At 37.1% G+C, this 20,996-nt stretch overlaps 1 protein-coding gene across 1 annotated transcript in view; it reads left to right on the top strand.

Annotated features, from left to right (window-relative positions):
• LOC139747983 (excitatory amino acid transporter-like) overlaps window positions 1-20,940 on the top strand; it is a 46,534-nt gene extending 25,594 nt beyond the window's left edge. The window contains 5 exon segments of the mRNA XM_071660504.1: window positions 425-658; window positions 11,666-11,860; window positions 12,539-12,673; window positions 14,150-14,375; window positions 17,201-20,940. Of these exon segments, the coding sequence (XP_071516605.1) occupies window positions 425-658; window positions 11,666-11,860; window positions 12,539-12,673; window positions 14,150-14,375; window positions 17,201-17,296 (886 nt within the window). The 3' untranslated portion in view covers window positions 17,297-20,940.
• The last annotated feature ends 56 nt before the right edge of the window (window positions 20,941-20,996 follow it).

Raw genomic sequence — 20,996 nt, 5'->3', positions numbered from 1 at the left:
TACAGAAAAAATGAACAAGGAAAAAGATAAAAAAGGAACACAAGGGAAAGAAGAGAACCTGATTATTACATGATTGCTTTATCTATTAGGCCTGAGTCAAAATTATTCATATGAATTATGACAATATGGTCCTTAATAATTAATTGCATTCCTTGAAACCTTTTATAATGTAAGCTTAGTACAGCATGTAATGATCAATATAATTTGGTTGGTTATAGACATTTACTATTACATTTTTTCCTTTAAACAAAGCTTCACTTCCAGGCAGATGAATAACGGAACCTTACGTTACACTTTTATCAATATAGTTTTGTGATACATTAATCTGTCATGATTTCAGAATATTATTTTGTTTCTGTTCAAAACTCCTTATTCTTATGCTCAATTTTTCACACAATAAGTTGAACCATTTCATTACCAACAGGCTGTCCCCCATTGGAGTTGCGAGTGTGATCATGAGCAAAATCTTGAGTGTAGAAAGTCTGGGCACAGTCATGAGCAGCCTGGGCCTTTTCATCGTGACAGTGGTGGTGGGCGTTTTCATCTACCAGTGGTTCTTCCAAAATCTCTTCTACTTCCTCTTCACCCGCCGGAATCCCTTAACTTTCTACTTCCACCTACTGGAGCCTTGGGTGACTTCCTTCGCCACGGCTTCCACGTGAGTTATGTGTGAGAGCACCGTATGCCACATGACTTCTCGACAGCAAGACGTGCCACTCACAACACCAGTCTCTGCATGTCATTTCAACCAATTGTTATAGTACCAGAAGAGTTCCATCATAAAGATGGGACTGCTTTCATAGATTGAGTTGTTGTTGATAACTCTTCATTGGCCAGTTAGTCTGTAATAATGGCCACTGCTAAAAAGACTTGATTTGAAGTATTAGCCATGAATTTTAAGATGTTAAATATCAAAAATCAGTGTCAGCTGCTACTACATTTTTTATACTCTCCTGTGCTTGTCTGTTGAAGAAAATCTCTGAACTTCGGAAGCAAGGCTAAGATGCCAAATCAAGAGACTGGTTTGTGAGGCTGGCACAAAGATACGTCGCTCCTGGTGCGAGTTCTGACTTGACCTCATGCATTTGACTTGACCTCTGACAACCCTACCTTTTCTTACATTTCTGATTCTACATACCTAACTTAATCTTGTTCACCCTGGCTTCATATACCCTACCTTTAGCCTAATTCATTTGATGTGGCATCCTTTACTTTTAACATAATGTATCTTGTATGAATTTCCTAACTTTTGACCACATACACCTACCACTAATGTGACATACTTAACCTTTGCTTACACATTCATGACCTGAACTCCCTTGCCTTAAACAATGCACACCTAAGACTACCTCCCTCAGTCTTTGACCTTTGAATGGCCTGCTTCATCTCTTACCCATGATTACAGACATGACCTCCTCACATATGACACAATACCTCTGACTACTTCTCTCAAACCCTCCACAGCAGATCTGACCTAAACCATTTCATTACTTTATCTCCCTCAACTGTATAATGCATACCTAATATGAATTTCCTTACCTCTAACCTTATTTGTTGACCTGACCATCATATCCCCACCCTTGACTTAACTTTCTGCACTTCTTATCTATCACAGTGGCCTAATCTCTGATGCCTCTTTTCTTTCACATATGACAATGGCTTTACCATTCACCTCAGCTTCACATTTCAAGGACCATCTAGAAATGCCTTAGTATTTGGCTTTAAAACATTTGGATTATTAGATGAAGTGGCAGAGCGTCATTGGTCTTTTCTGAATCATTGATATGACAAGTCCCCACCATATGGTCTTTATACAGTAAAGTTTTTTATGAAGAGTTTGTCAAAAGTCATCCTGTCACAGTTAAAGAATCACAACATTCACCACAGTTTATAAGATGACCTCGTGAATGTAATTAGATATTTTTACGTAGCTTGAAACTTTTTTGAGTATAGTATCAAAAGTATGACCAATAATTGAAATTTTCCCACCAGAATGAACAATTTCATATGTCTCTGAAGACTTTTAACTTGACTAACCCTTGATAGAACCACACAAAATGCATCTCACCTACAGTGTCACTAGATATTGAGGAATGAGTCATAATGTTTGGTATTCCTCAAAAGCAAGTTCCTTCTCTGTTGTCTCAAAAAGTTCAGGATACTCTGTTGCTTCTGTATGGGGATGCCACACATAATTAGGCCGTGCTGAGAGAGAACAAATGTCTTCATAGAGTGTTTGATAAACAACAAACCATTGTGGACTATCTGACCCACATTCTTACCTTAAACATTCACTTATGTGTTCCTGATGATGTCTGGACTCGCACAGGAGGCACTGGCACCAGTGTCTTAATGACAGTGCCGGTGGTAGTCTGTGGCTGGTAGATTTGCATGTCCAGTCAGCTCCACCTAGGTCTTTGTCCAGCTGCATGGCTCCTGGTGGCAACTGTGTGCCCCCCTCTGCCCTTTTCCTGTGAAGTCCATCTTTTTCTTTCCATATCTCAAGCATCGGTGACACGATAAGATGCCCCATCCTTACTTTCCATTTCTCTCATGCTGTTCTTATCTTTTTCCTTTAACCTTCTGAGTAATCTTTTTTTCCTTTACACTCCTCCTAATTCCCTCCTTCCTTGCAATTTTTTTTTCTGTATGACTGTGTTCTATTTTTAGCTGGCATTTTGAGTACCACTTGTTATATATGAATGATCACAACCAGGCTGCAGGCAGATGGAGGGGATCCTTCATATCTGACATTCTTGGGCATGTTGTGAGGTTGGGACCTGATTACCAAACCCTTGTATTTTCCATGCAACTTGTCCTTTGACAATGCTTAACCACATATGACCCAGGATGAGAGGCTGTTTTTCAAGTGTGAACACTGGCCAACATTTTCTAAAAGTTCACACATATAGGATTTTCCAATTAACATTGAAAGTATATGTCCAGCTAAGTAAATAAATGTTTTTTATGACCAAGTTCATCAGATTTTCAAAAAGAAATGTTGGCGAATGTATCTGTAGCTTGCTCTGGTGTCATGGCCAAAGCTGCTAGTAGAACTTGCTGCATATTCATATTAAAGCTTTGTAGGCATATTTATGAAAGAAAAAAGAAAATTGATGATTCAAAGTTATCTTTACACAAATGCCAAGTTGCCCATGATGTAATCCATTATTCATGAGAATTGAAATATCATTGTGTGCCAAAACTGTGCAACAGCACAGAAAACCTACCTTAATTTTTTCAAAGAAGTCACAATATGTTGTAAATGATCCTGATACAAAAATCACATAATTTCATCACAGATGCAATAGTTATCATTAATAAGATGATACAGCAATATAGCGTAAGCAATATAGCCTATAATTAAAGGGCAGCCCTATGCCATGAAGGAATTTGAGTAAAAAATTACATTGCATCATATTTTCATATTACAATGCATTATATCATAAAGTAAATCTACACTCAGTCCAAAAGCCATCAGAGCAAACTCTTCAACAGCCATTCTAAAATGAACCTCCCTGTAGAAACTCCAAAGTAAATCGCCTTAAAGTGTTCCACAGCCCAGCCATCACTGAGTGGTATGTAGATAGTTGCACCTGCGCTGTTTTCTCATGTGGTTATTATACTCATCTGTGGCACACACATGCACACACACTTTCATGGTTTTATCTTTACAGTTTTGTAATTTTAGATGCTTACAGACAAATAAATTCTGTAATACATATTTCATGGACCTTGATACACATCCATTATTACCTCTTGATATCTGCACATATGTAAAATTTCACACATCTAGCATATGATTATATGTAACATAACTTTTTGTGTTCTCATTCATAAAGAAATGTGATATCTGAATTAACATCACTAGTCTTGAATCTATTATTGTGCCATTTGTTGTGTGATATAATAGGTTTATCTGCCACATGTTTGTTCTTTCATGTTTAGGTAAAATTACTGGATATGTTAAGTATGTTAATTTGTATTTAATGTACTAAAACCAAGTATGGTGGTGATGATGGTCATTATGGGGAGGTTTTAGGAGATTGGTTTACTTATTTTTTGCCAAGGTCCCAGTTGTTGTAGTGAAGTACAAGTTCTCTATCTCTGTGAGATAAATTTTCTTTTTCTCAAGTTCTGGTCGTCTCTTAATGAAGTATTCATTTGTATCAAGGGTTCTGTTCATCTCTATGTGAGGGCATGGTCATCTGTCATCTATATGTCTTTATGAGGAGCTGGTGGTCTCCATGCAGTATCATGGCTTTTCATAAAGTCTTCATTTCCATGCTGCTAGGTTCTGATTGTCTATATGTAAGGTCCTGATCATCTCTGTGGTGTCTGTCTTATTTGTATGTGAAATCCTGATTGTTTTCACACAAGGACTCAGCCATATCTTTGAGATTGTGATCATCTCTACAAAGGTCATGATGGTTTCCATGTGAGATCCTGGTAATTCTTATATATGTGTTCCTTTTCATTTCTATGGGAAGACTTTGTCTGCACTCAGCAAGGTCCAAGTGAGGTCTTTAGTTGTCTTGGGACAACATTCTAGATATGTCTCTAAGCTCAAGTTTTGAATATCACGTAGTAAGATCTCGTCTGCTAATGAGATCTTGAGTATTACATAGTAACAATCTACTTATCTCATGGCAAGAAACTTGTGTTTGGCAAGGAACTGAGATAAGTTAGTGGTCATAACTCAGTAAGGTTAGGTAGTTAGGAGTCTCCATGTGAAATATTGAAATATTCTAGTCGCCTTCTACAACACGAAGGGAATACATGGGAAGTAAATAAGAGCAGGTTAAAGGTTTACTAGGTTGAGGGACAAGTGAATTGGGATGTTAGTTTGAACGAAGAAAAATTGGAGTAAGTGAAATATTTTAGATATCTGGGAGTGGACTTAGCAGCAAATGGAACCATGGAAGTGGATGCGAGTCAGAGGGTGGGAGAGGGGGTGAAGGTTCTGGGAACGATGAAGAACTTGTGGAAGGAGAGAACGTTATCTTGGAGAGCAAAAATGGGTATGTTGAAAGGAATAGTAGTTCCAACAATATTATATGGTTGTGAGGCATGGGCTATAGATAGGGTTTTATGGAGAAGGATGGATGTGTTGGAAATGAAATGTTTGAGGATAATATGTGGATCTGGGATCAATGAAGAATTTGTGAAAGGAGAGAACATTATCTTGGAGAGCAAAAATGGGTATGTTGGAAGGAATAGTAGTTCCAACAATATTATATGGTTGATAGGCATGGGCTATAGATAGGATTGTATGGAAAGGATGGATGTGTTGGAAATGAAATGTTTGAGGACAATACGTGGTGTGAGGTGGTTTGATCAAGTGAGTAATGAAAGGGTAAGATAGATGTGTGGTAATAAAAAGAGTATGGTTGATAGAGCAGAAGAGGGTCTGTTGAAATGATTTGAACATATGGAGAGAATGAGTGAGGAAAGATTGACAAAAAGGATATATGTGTCAGAGGTGGACAGAACTTTTTGTTTTATACTTTTAAACTTTAAGTTCTTCAGACATGTTGGTTAGTTTTCATACTAAAATGAGACTCTCAGTAAATACTCTTTGATGGATGCTTGTCCATGTAGGTAAGAGAATAAAGGATACTTGTGAAGATAGGAATGTGAAGATGTAAGATTTTATGGATTCTGACAATTCAGTAAGATCGATGTAGTCTCTAGACACTCCTAATGCATTTTTGTTTGTTGCAAATGTGTCATTTTTTAAAGATTTGTTTAAGTCATATGGAATGGCTGTAAATTTTATGGGCTCATAAGTAAGTTTTTTTGTACTGCAGAAAATGAAATATTAAGGGCACTTGTTCACTTTGCCCTATCTTGGTAACCAGTACTGAGAAGTGGAATGGATGTATAGGAATTTACCTAGCAAACATACATTTTGCTTGTATAACTACTTATAATGTTTATTTTCTTTATTTTTTCATGGATTGGAATTTTCTCTATTGTGTTGGTGATTCTGTTTTCATCCCTGACTCAGAGAGGTACATAGACAAAAAGTTGATGTAACCCCAACCAATAAGTGGTCTTTGATGGAATAACAATGAGTTATAAGGGAATGTTCTTAAATTCCTCTGTCAGTTATATCTTAATGCATCATTAGAAATATGGTAGACCATTATAAATGGTACAGGGAAAGTATACTAGACTTATAAACAGCATAGTAATTGATTCAGAGAATAAGCCTATTTTTACCATTACAGTATGGGCATTACACTGTTAAAGTAGCTCCTTGTTTTGTAAGAGTTTCTTAATAGTTTTTCAGCACCTCTTCCCAAAAGAGGTGATATCTTACCTGCTGATGTTCAATCTAGATGCCGAAGAAGGTGGAAATTTATCCCCTGGAACCCCCATACAATACAAATAGGTAATTACATTGGTGTCTTAAACTTCCTTGGAAAGGGATATTTGCATGGACGTCATTTGAGAGAAGGGGACACATTGATATTGATAAAGTCTTTCAATTTTGCTTTACAAGGTGACTTCTATGTATTATGCGCACTTTGGTGCAATGAGTAGCTTTTTTTCATATTTTCTCCTAGCTTGGAATCTTCTCACAACTGTGATCATGAATTAGGTAATATTGCAGACAGATGTCACCAGAACTTCACTAGAACTGTGTGAAAAGATACTTCTTAATGTTTAGTTGTATGAATATTTATGAATAATTATTACTCCTAATGCAAATTACCTTCAAGTATCTACATATATGTCCTTTCCTACTAGACTTGCATGCTATTTACTTCTTAGAGAAGGGAAATACTGTCAGAAGTAGGTCATGATTTCATCAGCAAGATAAGAGGTAAGATCTGATACAAGAGTTACTAAGTTTGATGTTTCCATTGTTTACATGGTTTTTAACATTTATTTTGGACATAGTCTTGATGTACTAGCTGTTAAGTTTTCATTTTATTACTGTTGATGAGGTCTTAATCCTCTAATTACAGAGTAAGTGTTGATGCATTAGTTGTTGATTAGGTTTTATATTACAGGTAAAAGATCTTGAGTCTGAATTCCTTGGAACAAAGCAGTGTTTGGATTATGGATTTTTTGGACATAGATATCAATCTTTCCCAATAGGTTTTCCAGTTTTGAAATGTTATATGTACGAAATGTTTGTAAATGCATACTAAGGTGTCCATTTACTGTATTTATTTGCCTAGATTTTATCTTTTGCCCCGTTTCTAACAAGTGTAGTGTTGAATAAGGACAATTTGGGAGTTGCACAAAATACAGACTAAGTGCTGTGAGCCGTAATCTTGCTGGATATCATTATAAGGTAAATTAAAGAACCCGAGAAATAACAGAAATGCTGAGTTGGAAGTCTGCCACCTCAAATTAAGACTTCAGAAAACACAGGTGCTTCTTTGGCAGGAATCTTGAATGTGCAGACATTCAGATTTTAGATGTTTTTGGACAGTGAATATTCGGACTGGAGATCTATCTATATTAACAGTCCACAAGGTTTTGTTTTAAATATTTGGCAATATTTGATACAACAATTTATTGATAAGGTTTTGCTGTATCAGATTTCATTGTGCTGGTTATTGATGAGTATTGGAAGTATCAGATGATGACATGTTTTTAGTGCATCATTCATTGATAAAGTTTTGATAAGATAGTTTACAAGACCCAAAATGGCCATCGACACCACCACTCCTGGTCACTGTGCATTGGCTGGGTGTTACCAGCACTTGGCTCTAAAGTGCCAGCTTGGCAGAAGTGGCCTGCTGCAGCACAACCTTCCACAGCTTGGCACCCTCAGTCTGCATGTTTTCTTTGTTTCTGTACTTCCCCAAACTGGACAAAAGCTGTGAATTATAAGTTTATTTTATGGTTATCTTACTTCCATCAAAGTATGCTTCATTCTTAGGTCCATCAAAGTGTGATTTTATGTATGTTACATGTGACAGCAACAAGAGGAATTGAGCATCAACCAAGTATCAGTCATGTATCCATTTTGTCTCTCTCGGTGAGGGCTCCAAGTGAAGAACATACAATACATGGTTCTATTGTCTACATCGATCATGGTTGGAGTATAGACAAGAACACAAATTGGAAACCCCTACTTCAACAAATTGCATGAAATACAGAAAGGTTGCAAAGGATATGTAATGAAGAACCAGCAACAGTTTTATAAGCAGGCCTTATCAGCACCAAGTCTCAAGAAACCCCACAGTCTGTATCTTCTCTTGAATCTCTACTTCTAAGATCACCTTACTTTGTTTAAGTACATATAATTAATTAGCATGTTAATCATTAAAAAATCATTCATCAGAAATCAATAAATCTCAGAAGCTACAAAGACTTTCATTGCAATCGATCAGCACACAGGTGCAATACAGTTCAGTAATGTAGCAAGTCTCTCTTATAGTTTGTTTCTAATATCACTCGCATCCTGACTCTCCTTTCCGGAGTACTGCATTCTCTTTTGGAGTCCAGTATTTAAAAGAAAAATTGAAAATTTAGAACATTTTGCAGAAAGAATTCATGAAAAATAAGGATAACTAACAATAGAATTAATTGCAAGAATCTGTACAAAACATTGAAAAATAGATTTTTGATTTTAGGGAGAACTGGGCCTCTGTATGAAATACTGTAGTGCAGATGATGCAGTTGATGGCCTACAAGAATTGGTAACTATTAAAAAAATATATTGCAAGATTCTCTGACGATCTGTTAATAGGTATGGGTTACAGCATGATTTTCTGAACAAGTATTGTGTCTTGGTTATCAAAGAACATGTACAGTATATATAAACAATATCCTAATAGTGCTGTCAACTGGGAACCATTATGGACAGGCTGTATCCTCAGTATTTAACCAAAATGATGGATCTGAAATGAAAGATGCCAGGAGTGCAGTGGAATGTTTCAAAATGCATATGAAAAACATACTTTGTTTTTGTGGTACTTTAGTTCATGGGATTACTCCATCAGCAAGTGGAACATGGGTAAATGAATCTAGAAGCTGAAGACTTGCCACAGACCCCTAGATTTTCAAGTTGCCACCAAGATCATCTGAAATTTGCCATAAAATTTCCTGGAAATACCACTTCAAAGATTGGTAAGGCTGCATTAGTGTATGAGGCGCAGTCCTGACCACAGCTTTGCCTTTCACTGGGAACACCATCTAGCCTTTCTCTCTTTCATCTCCTCTGGTCAGTGCAGTGCTTAAATTTGTCTGATGCAGGATGTATCTTTTATTGTTGATGTTTCCAGGCCGGCAGTTCCATGGCTTTGCCTAGGCCTTATATGTCTGAGACCACAATTTTCCTCAGCTGCCGCATGCAGGCAGCTGCGGCCAGACCAGCAGTCATCGCCAGTTTTCATCCTCTTGCTTCCTCCTTCAAATGGAGAATGAATGTTGTTTAATTTCTGTCTTTCATCTTGTATTCTAGAATTTTTTGGTATATTATGTAATTTGACTGAGATGGTGGTATGAAAAAGAATGAGGGAGTATGTGAGGCAGTCCAGGTGGTGGGGACTGCTGGTGCTGTCGCAGCTTAAGCCTCAGTTCTTGCCTGCTTCTGCTTTATTGCTCCCACATCTTCACTCAGGCTACTGCATTCTCTGTAATATTACTAGATTATCTGTAACTTTTAATGTTGGGATCCCTTTAGCTGTATTCCAGATATTATGTAAATATAACAGTTAAATAGCATTGATGCTTGAAACGACTTAATGTAATAAATATGTAGATAAATATGAACATAGTTTGTTGATATTACTAAATTCTTGATCATGTACAAATGAGTCTACCATTGGGTTCATCTTCCATCAGGAGGGTTGGAGAATTACTGTTGATCTCCTATCCTTGCTGGTCAGGACGCGGAGGTGGGTTGCTAGGAGACTACATCTGCCCGTCGCCTGTCCAGTAACGGCTGCATCACCGTTTTCTTTCAGCGGGCGAGAGGGGAGATGGAAGGGGAGCCGACGAGTCCTGTCTCGACTGTGCTCTCTGTACTCACCCTCGTCACCGCCTTTCCTCTATACACGAAACCCGCGAGCATGACTTAGCACATATTGCGAGGACGGCACTCTAAATTGATTTTTCAGATGTAACTTGCTCATGGTGTGTAAACTGGCTAATGGCTTCTTCCAACAATTAGCCCAAGTGCTACTTTTGTTCTTAATATACCTTATAGCCTATTCAATTACCTGCACGCCTTTCGGATTTCTTCTGTTTTCTCCTTGATTTTAAGTCTTAAGTGTAAGAGAAAGCTTATGGGTACTGAAAACAATTTTGCTCTCTGTCAAAGTAGTTAGGGTGGGTTATTTGCTAGTTCATGAATGCCTCCTGGGAACTGCCAGCCATCCAACCATATGTGCTAAGGCTCATCCTCGTTGAGCGGACTCTGTCCCAGGTTTGGTGCGTAGAGGCCCTCATCTGACACTCATCACCTAGTAGTGGGACACTTTAGAGAGAGCTTAGCCTAGCATGACTAAGAAAGGGATACACAAGGAAACAGGTCTCTATCCCTGGGGTAACCAGCTGAACCACCTGCATGGTGACGCCATTACCTCTGTCCTCATCACCACGCTGTAAAATAAACCCTACTAAATTTACCGGACGGGAATTGATTTGCAGTATTATTATGAGCTCAAACAAGTGTTACTCATTCCACAACAAAGTTTTCAAAATTAAGTAACCCATAATCTGGACTATGGGCGTACCCAGATCTGAACACTGAAGGGTTCGATTGGACAAGAGGTTGAAACTGAGGCCTGGAAGAAACCCCATGAGGAAAACCAGGACCTGCTTATGAAAATCATGTGGACATACACAGTTGTCTATAACTTGGAGGTATTGGAGGTCTTGTGAATTAATGGATGATTGTTTATGAAACTACATACTAAATAGGGGATTACATAGCCCCCTTCGAACCCCTGGCTACGCCTCTTTAAACTATTGGCTGCAGTTTCTTTTTCTTACTTTTGGTGCAAGGGATTTTAAGTATAACTATTTTCGCAAGGTGATATGTAGCAAGTGTCTTTTTGTCATGAAAAATAATGATTCATATGCTCAAGTAAATATAGATACTTTTAATATATTTTTTGACCTCGTCCTCCGGTAAATTTACATTCCTTGACCAGTTGATAGTTAGGTCTGCTGTCAGATATGCCAGTCAGGTTTGTCATGTGATGTTAACGTTTTTTTTATCCTACCTTGCAGAGTGCAAAGCTAACCTAGCACTCTAGCCACATTTGCAGGAGCGAGTCGACCCAGGGCTGAGGAGTAGAGCAGTGAGTGTCCATGGCTGGGTAAGTGGCTCCCTCTTGTGCTGCAATCTTACAGGCCCTCACCCAACAGTCACCCCAGCTCCCATAACGCTATAACCACCTCACTCTCAGTCACTGTCAAACATGCACAACAACCTAGTCTGTTTGTTTGTTTCAGAGATAAAGCCGGTCCCCGGCCTGTGTGGGTGAGTAACTATTATCATGTTGGTTAACCCCTGTAATAACGGTGCCAGCCATGCAGGGTCTATCACTGGGTAGCCGTTATTGGGTCCGGGGTGCGCCCTCGTTCACACAGTGGAGCCACGGGGTGCATGTCCCATGGGCATCACTTCCCGTGTGCTCTGAAACTGCCCAACACCTTGGTGGTGCACTAACACCCCCTCCTTCCACAGGGCGGCTACGCTGCCCATCACCTTCCGCTGCATGAATGACAAGTGTGGCGTTGATCCCCGCATCTCCCGCTTCGTGCTTCCTATCGGCGCTACTGTCAATATGGATGGGACAGCCCTGTTCGTGTCTGTTGGCACAGTCTTCATAGCTCAAATGAATGAGCTGCCCCTAAATTTTGGGGAGTATGGCACTATCATGTAAGTTGGGTACTTATCAGTGTAATGGGTCTACAGTCATAGTTTTAGGAACTGGCTTGTTTTCAGTGTGAGAACTGCCAAATCCCTACAGATTCTGTGACCTTAGACACTAGTAACTGGAAAATCTCAACAGTGGAATAGATAGTTGAAAGTCTCACTAAAGCTAAATTTCAATATTCATTATTTAGCATTCTCAGCATTTCTTAGTAAACTGTTTCACATGTAAAATGTTACTCTACCCTCCACAAAATTTTGAAATTTGGCAAGAACTTTGGACTCATTTAACATGTGCATGATGTATACAATTCATAATCTAATCCCACTTTTCTATGGGATGATCTCTGAGGAATTGATTCTTAAAGAAATTAGGTTTTAGTGCCATTTTAGAAACTTTATATGTGCAAACATTGCTAATCTCTATTTAGCTCTTAATGTAATATAATCTATTGTCCTTTACAATACAGTACATGGATGTTTGTAGCATTACCAGTCTCCACCTACTTTAGCTTACATTGTGAGTGAAAATTCACCTTGGGAGAGGTTCTGTTACCAGCATACAATCTTGTTAAAGAAATCTCACTCCAAAAGAGTCCATCCTTTACCTCTGCCTTGAAGATGCAGAATTCCCTGGAGAGGGATCCCTAGGGTTGTAAAGTAATATGCATATTTGTTTTACAGTGTGACTGCTACAGCTGCCAGTGTTGCAAGTGCCAGTGTGCCTAGTGCTGCTCTTGTTCTCATTCTTATTGTTTTGACCTCGGTCAACCTCCCAGCAGAAGATGTCTCACTTCTCTTTGCTATTGACTGGCTGGTGTGAGTATCTGAAATATTATGAGTATTATGCATTTCATTTTTTCCACATAAATGCATTTGAAATATAGAACAAAACAACAGTATCATATTTTGATATATTTTTAACAAGGGTAGAATGATTAGTCAACTTATCAAGAGGCCATCAGAGGCCATTGATGACATTAATGCTAATGAGTGGTGACCAGAACACTGAAAATTGAAATAGATTTCAGCTGTTAGTGAAAATTTGGTAAACTTTTCATAGGTTTCGTTGATTTCTGCAAGGGTTTCACTCATTTGTAAGTTGACCCAAAATATTCCCAGATCATGGCATTTCTCACTATTGAATTGTTTATTATTGGTAAATAAGAATGATGATCCAAACCATTCTTTGCTATATATTCTGTACACACTAGACTATCACTGCAAAACAAAACTAATGGTATTCCAAAATTACTGTAAACTTTTTATTCCTTAGAACTACTTGCTTGATGTTTGACACTTATGATACTTTGGTAAAGATTTGGCTTATGTGGCACACAAAACAACCACTGAATATATACTACAAATATTGGCATCATTGTATCTTCTAGTATGTTGGCCCATTGTAGAGAAAATTATTCATTTGAGATATTATTCACACACAGTAATTTGAAATTGGGTTCAGACATTGTTTTCAAATGATGTAAATCCATGAAAAAAATAATGATTGTGACCGTAATCGAGTGTTATACTGGTCATGAAATCTTGTTTTTACAAAGCTTTGTGATCCCTAGAAAACATGTGCTTGGATTTTAATGAGTTAGAACTCTACTCTTACCAAGACAGCACAAAAGAACCACTAAAAGTAACTCGTAAAATATTGAATAGGTGTATCTTTTGATATGTTGACTCATTATGAAGGAAATTATACAGTAATTATGCAGTAATTTAAAAATGGTTTCAAACATTATTTAAACTGATGTAGTCATGAAACATTGTAGTCTTGAAAAAATTGATTGCGAACATCATTGTAACAAACATGGCACTTATGTTGATTGCCATATTGGTGATATTTTTTTCTTAAAAATTCTTGTGACCAAGAGAAAACAACTTGGATTTTAGGGTATTAACAAGTTGGAACTTTACTCTTATCAAGACTTAGCTTTACATTTTCTTAGAACTTCTCATAATCTTTTCTAAGATTCTACTAACATAAGCAGATAAGTCTTTAACAAATAAAATGCAACTACTGTAGCTTTGTTTCATATTTAGTTTTTCATTTTGTGAGCACTTTGAATTATTCAGTCTTTATAGATTGTGCCAACTCTTCTCAATAAAATCATCAGTTACAAGCAGCAGCAGCAGCATGTTGAATGAATTCTTCCATATCAAAAGCTGATTGTATTTAGCCCCCTTCAAGATGTTGGCTGGAAGAGGTTGTTCCTGAAAAAAAAGCATAAATATCACTTTGCCTAACGTGTACTAATTATTTTTATCGTTTTTCTTTTGCTACAGAGATCGTTTCCGCACTACCAATAACATGTTAGGCGACTGTTACACCGCTGCGATAGTAGAGCACTGGAGCCAAGGGGAGCTGAAGGCCATGGATGCTGAGGCCAGCACTGAAAACCACTACCCTACTGATGTGGAGAAGGCAGCAGACCTCACTCCCTTGGTAACACGTCATGACACCGACCCTGACCCCCTCCTGCATGACCTGCCAGTGCTGCTCAAGGGCGGGGTGAGATACTAACAACTGTTTGACCTAATACTTCCTTCTACCCATGATTAGAATGAAACTGAAACATAATGATCAAACTTTTATATCTGTCATACTCCATATAATAGTTGCAAGTTATCATTTTTCCCCGAATCTAATGATTCTAGATACTTTGTGAAAAAGGTTCGTGTATTTTCCAATTCATTGTACATAAATAGTGTAAAATGTGGTTAGTCAGAAAACTTGCATTTTAGTGTTCCTGAAATATCATGCAAGTACGTTCATCTGAAGGCAAACTGTTGAACTTTGTTTGTGCATGTGAAATAAAGGTTTCTAAAATCAATTTTTATGGAAAGATGAATTTTGCTGAGAAGCATGCTATCCTATCTTAGTGATACCTTACCAGATAATAGGCTGGTATTGAGAAGTTTTAAAGAAGTGTTTGCAGCAGGCTGATTTATTTCTTTTACAAGCTTTCATTAGAGTTCTCATCTTTAAAGATATTTTCTCTTAATTTGCTGCTGATTGATTTGTCATTCCCGTAGATATATTTTTCATTCTAAACAGTACTTCATAATAAATTGAAAGGGATATCTGTTTGTCATTTCTCAAACTGATTGACTGTAATAATAACTGCGTATGTAATTTTGTTAAAATGTTAAAAAAAGCATAAAGCAAGTGCTGTTATTAACCTATTTAAAAAGAATTTTGTGTAAGTGATATTAAGGCCCTTGTTTTCATAGCAGGAAGCTGCTATCAGTAGATGACTTTTTTTTTATCTATTAAAGCCCTAGTAACAGTAGTTTGGCATTTAGCTGGAATTGTCTGAACAGTAGTTTTCTTAGCCTCTGATATCTAGGATGTATGCAATAGGCTGTACAGTGACTGCCTTGATTAACCAGTTACATGGACCAAGTACCCATTTACTGCTGGGTGAACTATTGTGTCCCATTTTTAAGTCATGTGAATGCTTACCACTTATCCATTGTCATGTAATAATAAGTTTTGCACGACTGATAAATCCTGGCTATTCCAACTTTGATAATGAAGGCCATTAAAAGAACCAAACTGACTGAAACAAACATACAGTGCTGCATCACATTATTAGAACACTGGTTTACTCAAAACAGAATATCTGTATGTGCAATAAATCTTAAAACGCACACATGCATCCAACCTACACCTTTTCGTCATCCTCATTGGTTAACCACTCTCACTTGACAAAATTCCACCCATGCTAGGCATCACATGCACCACGCACATAACATTCACTACCCACACAACAACCTTAATAAAAAAGCCCTTGAATAATCTAAGTATCCTTAGAGCACTTTCTGGTACCAGATTTGGGTAAGAAAATGAATCCCTTAGTGACCTTTACAGGCACTTCACCCACATCACCTTAAACTATGTCTTATCTATCTGTTCATCCACCCTGTCAAAAACAATATAACAAGGCTGCAAACCACAGAAAACACCAAGCAGAGCAACCACCAATTGCCTAAAAATTGCAAACGTTCAACACCTTCACAAGGACACAAAAGTGTTTCTGTATATACATCTATACATGCATGTACATATACATATCAACATATACACATATACAGACATATACATATATATATACATGTATATATTTATACTTGCCTTCATCCATTCCTGGTGCCACCCTGTCCCACAGGAAACAGCATTCCTACCCCCCACTTCAGTGAGGCATCGCCAGAAAAACGGATAAAAAAGGCCACATTCATTCACACTTGTCTCTAGCTGTCATGTGTAATGTACCGGAACCACAGCTCCCTACCACATCTAGGCCTCACAGACCTTCCCATGGTTTACCCTAGATGTTTCACATGCCCTGGTTCAGTCCATTGACAGCACATCATCCTCAGTATACCACATCGTTCCAGTTCACTCTATTCCTTGCACACTTCTCACTCTCCTGCATGTTCGGGCCCTGATTGCTCAAAATCTTTTTCACAACATCCTTCCACCTCCAATTACAGATACTAATTCAACATATCACAAGACATTTTGTGCCAAAGATGTAACTTCCAAAGTGAAGAGACTGAACACTTACTCCTAAACTGTCTTCTACTTACTCCACAAAGACACACAAACGCACACACAACATCAAACATTTTGACCTGTGGTCCTGCCTGGTTGAGGGGTAGAAAAGTATAGGTAAATGCAGCATGTCATAATCATTTAAACCTGGTGCAGTGCTTTGGTATATAAATTTTTGTGTATTACTAACATATAAAACCACTACTTACCCATTGATTCACTGTGTCATCCTTCAATTTCATTTTCATCTGCTTCACTAAGATAGTTAGTTTCCTCTATCATATTCAGATTCGCGCATCATGGTCTCCTGATAGGTGTAAATATGATAGTAGATTGTTTTCGTTATCTGAACCTATAATATTTTTTTTTTTTTACTGTTAGCAGGGGAAGGGGAACATCCTCCTGCCACATTTTTCTCTTGGTACTTAAGTGTTGCAGATATTTCTGCAGGCTAGTTAAGAGTGGCAGGTGGTAAGTGGCATCTTTACATGCTTCTAGTGAGTAAAGGAGCCACTGGTTCTTCAAATGCAGATAGGAAAATTCTGAGTGTAAGGCATATGTAGTTAGGACTATACTTAAACTTGAATGCCTTATGTAAGTAGATCTAAAAGGGCCAAGGCTTTTGATTCTCCATTTTATTTTTTTGCCTTTTTTTTTTTTAAAACCCTTATCCTATCATTTTGTTTGTGGTCTCACGTCCACATCCAAAAATATTAAGAATAACCCCACAATATTACCCTTTTGGCCATCCCTTCAACAACTATCTCATCTTTCTGCAGGATGGTTCCCTAGGCAATGGCAAGATGCTGAAAAGTGGAGAAATTCATGTGGAGGTAGAAGCAGCCCCAAAAGCTGCCAGCACCACCAAGATGTAAATATGACTGCTCCAGCCCCTGAGTATTCCTACCTAGTGCAGCAGACAATTTCACAAGTAAGAATACCTGAAAACTCAGAGGGGAAAAAAATCTTCAAGGATTTTGAATTCAACTAAAATCCTTGCTTACATAAAAGATAGGTTAGAAAAGGATAACTGTCTATAATTTGAGGACAAATAACATATTATAAAGTCTGTTTATAGTTGATTCTTTTGACTATCACAATGTCGCATTAAGAAAAGCTAAATCTTGAAGTTGGCTGGTTACTAACAGGTGCTACTTTTGGCGCATTTAAGTGGGTACCTTGAGTAGTTGGTTAATGTTGGTAAATACATAACTAGAGTATTAAGAGTATCATTCCGGTAAGATGAAAATAAAGAATGTTTGTATAAAACAAATTGTATTCTATATCTAAAAAAGTATTGTTGATACCTTAGTGATATGATAGACTTAAGGATTCACATTTTAGAGTGCTGAAATATGTTGCTGAAAACTAAAGAATAAGTTGCAACCCATAGAAAGTACTAGACACTAAAGCAGTTACTATGAGACTGCAGGACCAGACAACTGAGGAGTGTAGTTTGGTATTAGTTTAAATGAATAAGTAGGTGGTTGGCATATATGTTTTTAAGTGATAAAGTATTGATAATTATACCTGTTATATTACATCTGCACTAATTTAGGTTTAATATCTGAGGTAATACCTGCCTTACCCCTAAATCTGCCAACCTTGTTCTTCTTGGTAAGAAAATTTTAACTTCCTTTTCATGTAGATGATCATGTGATGTATTGGGCATATTCAACACTTAATTGTATGATTGCTGCCAAAGTTAAGTATTATGAATTGAACAGGCATAAAGGCATATGATGTTTCTCACTTTTCACATATTTAACTTCAGTTACCCATATTGGGTAAATCCAATAGTGAATAGATTTGTTAAGTGATTGTGTTGCTGACAGGTATGTTTCTCATGGATAATAGCTTTTATCCACTGTAACAAATTAGACAATTTAATCAGGGTTATATATATGCACAAATGAGATGTTCCCCTTACTTTTCTTGCTACTGATGTTGTAGCCAAAAAATACCAAAGTTCTAGCCACACCAGATGATGTGGCCTATCTCTGGGTCTTTTATCTGTGCTTGGTACTGTAGTTCATCTTTAGATAAATAAATTATCTATTGTGCAGTCACTTGTATGAAGCTCTTGTGATGTACTATGGACTGTTCACAGTCAGGCTGTTTGTGGGTTTTCATTGGCCCATTCTAGATACTGTATCCTCTCCCTGATGCACATATGTTTTCTTGTGGCCTGTCCGCAGTGCTGATGCATGTTGTAGCACTTCACCCCTGGGTAAGACTGCTGTTGGTGTACAGGATGTAGTCCATGTGTGTAGGTGAGAAGACTTTATGTGTTAGCCAACTTGATAATTTACTTTGAGCTGACTTGTGTATTTAAAATCATCTGGAAACCAGTGGCTAGAATGGAGAAAATTATCTTTACACTGTGCATTTTATTCTCAAGCATATATTGAATTACTAGTACAAAAGAGAATGAGAGAACTGGTACTGCCTTTGATGCCAAGATGTCACTTTTCAAAGTACCTACCACACCTTTAATATATCTAAATCATTGTTCTCATGTAAATTAGTACTTGTCCTCTGTAAAAAAAAAGTGAATGTTTATAGTTTGTCCTAGCTACTGCAAGTGTGATTTAAACTTTAGTAAAGATGTATTTTAGATGTTCATAACAACTAGTAGGGTTAAGTGCAGGTTCTTATATACATACATCAGGAGTAAATGGGATCATGCAGAATATAGAGACATGTATATGGTCCAGTGATAATTTTTTTGTATAGAAGTCAAAGGCACTAATAACTTTATCAGGTGTTTACCTGTAGGTGTAATCATATAAAATCAAGCTCTATAGAATTATAATTACTGCCTTTACCTGATATTGTAAATATTTCAAGGATAATATCCTTCCGATGAACTGAACATCCCCTGAAGGTCTTCCATTTTGACAAATGCACTTTGCATCCCAAAAGCAGCATACTGCATTCATCCATATAGATTACAATTTAACAATAAATACTAGGCTTAGCCTTCTTGATTGAGAGCTTGAACCCTTTATCTGAGTGTTCTTGGGTTCGTGTTAATACAACATCTTCATACACATCTGTGTTCCTCTGTCCACCTAAAGATGACAAGTTCCATACTTCATCATTTGGCCTTTTGGGTATCTTCAGTATCTCAGATGTGATATATTTTTGGAGAGATATAAGAACTTTCTGTAAGATATGACTGTTATTATCAATCAATCCATGCTAAAAGAACTTCATTCTGGTTAATTCTTGGTGTCACTGGCTTATCAAGAGTGAACTTTGGTTATGTTAGTGGAACAGTCTTTTATTCACTGAATAATGAAATGTGGGTAAATCATTGGAAAATCTTTTGGATTAGCTTTCTGGGTTCATTTTTTTCGTTATGTACCATGCCGAGTACCTAAACAGTAAGCTATCATTGCTATGGCTTTAGAATTACTAGAAGCAGATCTTAGGGTCCTAAATTGAAACGTTTGTATATCTGCTTCTAAAATACCAAGTTGTTACAGACTGACACTAAAGATGTTTAGTCCACCTATTGATTTACATTACCAGAAACCTTGTTTTGGAAAATTTTATATTTAATTGTTATTATTAGTTTAATCAATGAGACTAACATGACTGGTATTATTATATCGTGGACAGTAGCATGGAAAAAATCTTAGTCTCTTCATTTCAGATCACTTGACAGAATTCTGTTTACTCCTTCTGCACCCCAAGTGTGTATGTTGTGGTGGTCATAAGTCAGGGATTAAAACAGTAGATACTGAACTGGAACTACATAGGTCATTGCATGAAACTTGTCGCATTTTTGAGCAATACTAAGGCTGTTTGTTACCTCAGTTCTACTTAGATGGTACTCGTGCATTAACTTCAATATTGATTTTGCATTTATTTGACCTATACTTTTTTGTAATATATACACCAAACAAAAGACTGATGACTATTTACAGTATGTGGGAGCTCAGTAGTCTATCAGCATGACTACTCATATCATTCCTCAAACTATTTATGTTTTAAATATGTATTATATCTTGGTAATCTAGGAGATGTTTGGCAGTTTAGTGCTCATAATCAGGCTAGATTGTTAAGTGCTGCTTTTAGTAAATTGTTAAATTAATCATGTCCACTCCAGATTTATTTGTAACTTACATCTTTTTGATTAGCACTCTGATATCCTTGTATTTCCATCCAAAGAAAAACGAGTGGTAAGCATGGTACTTAGAATAATTGATTATTAATGTAAAGGAAGCAAATTATCATAAATTTATCTTAATATCAGGCCTAGTAAAGATCAATACACACACATCTCTAGGAGGATGTTTGTGGCCATTAGCAGTCATGAAGATAGCCATTTTTTCTACAAAATATTAGAAAATATCTATTATGGAGTTATGATCTAACAGGGACAAGAGCTGTTAACTTTTTCTTGAAGTGAATCCAAAATATTTTGCATTTATAAAGTTTGAAATTTAAAAGGCAAAATATGTAATACCAACAGTTTAGTGTCTAAAGTACTGCATAAATGAAGATGTTTCATTGTGTTTAATTAACCCTCTATATAGGGGTCAAATATGGAAGAGGCAATAATGA

Source organism: Panulirus ornatus, chromosome 71 (assembly GCF_036320965.1).
Source record: "Panulirus ornatus isolate Po-2019 chromosome 71, ASM3632096v1, whole genome shotgun sequence".
NCBI classification, from domain to species: Eukaryota; Metazoa; Arthropoda; class Malacostraca; order Decapoda; family Palinuridae; genus Panulirus; species Panulirus ornatus.
Note: the sequence above shows the minus strand (reverse complement) of the source record. Positions and strands in the feature narration are given on the sequence as shown.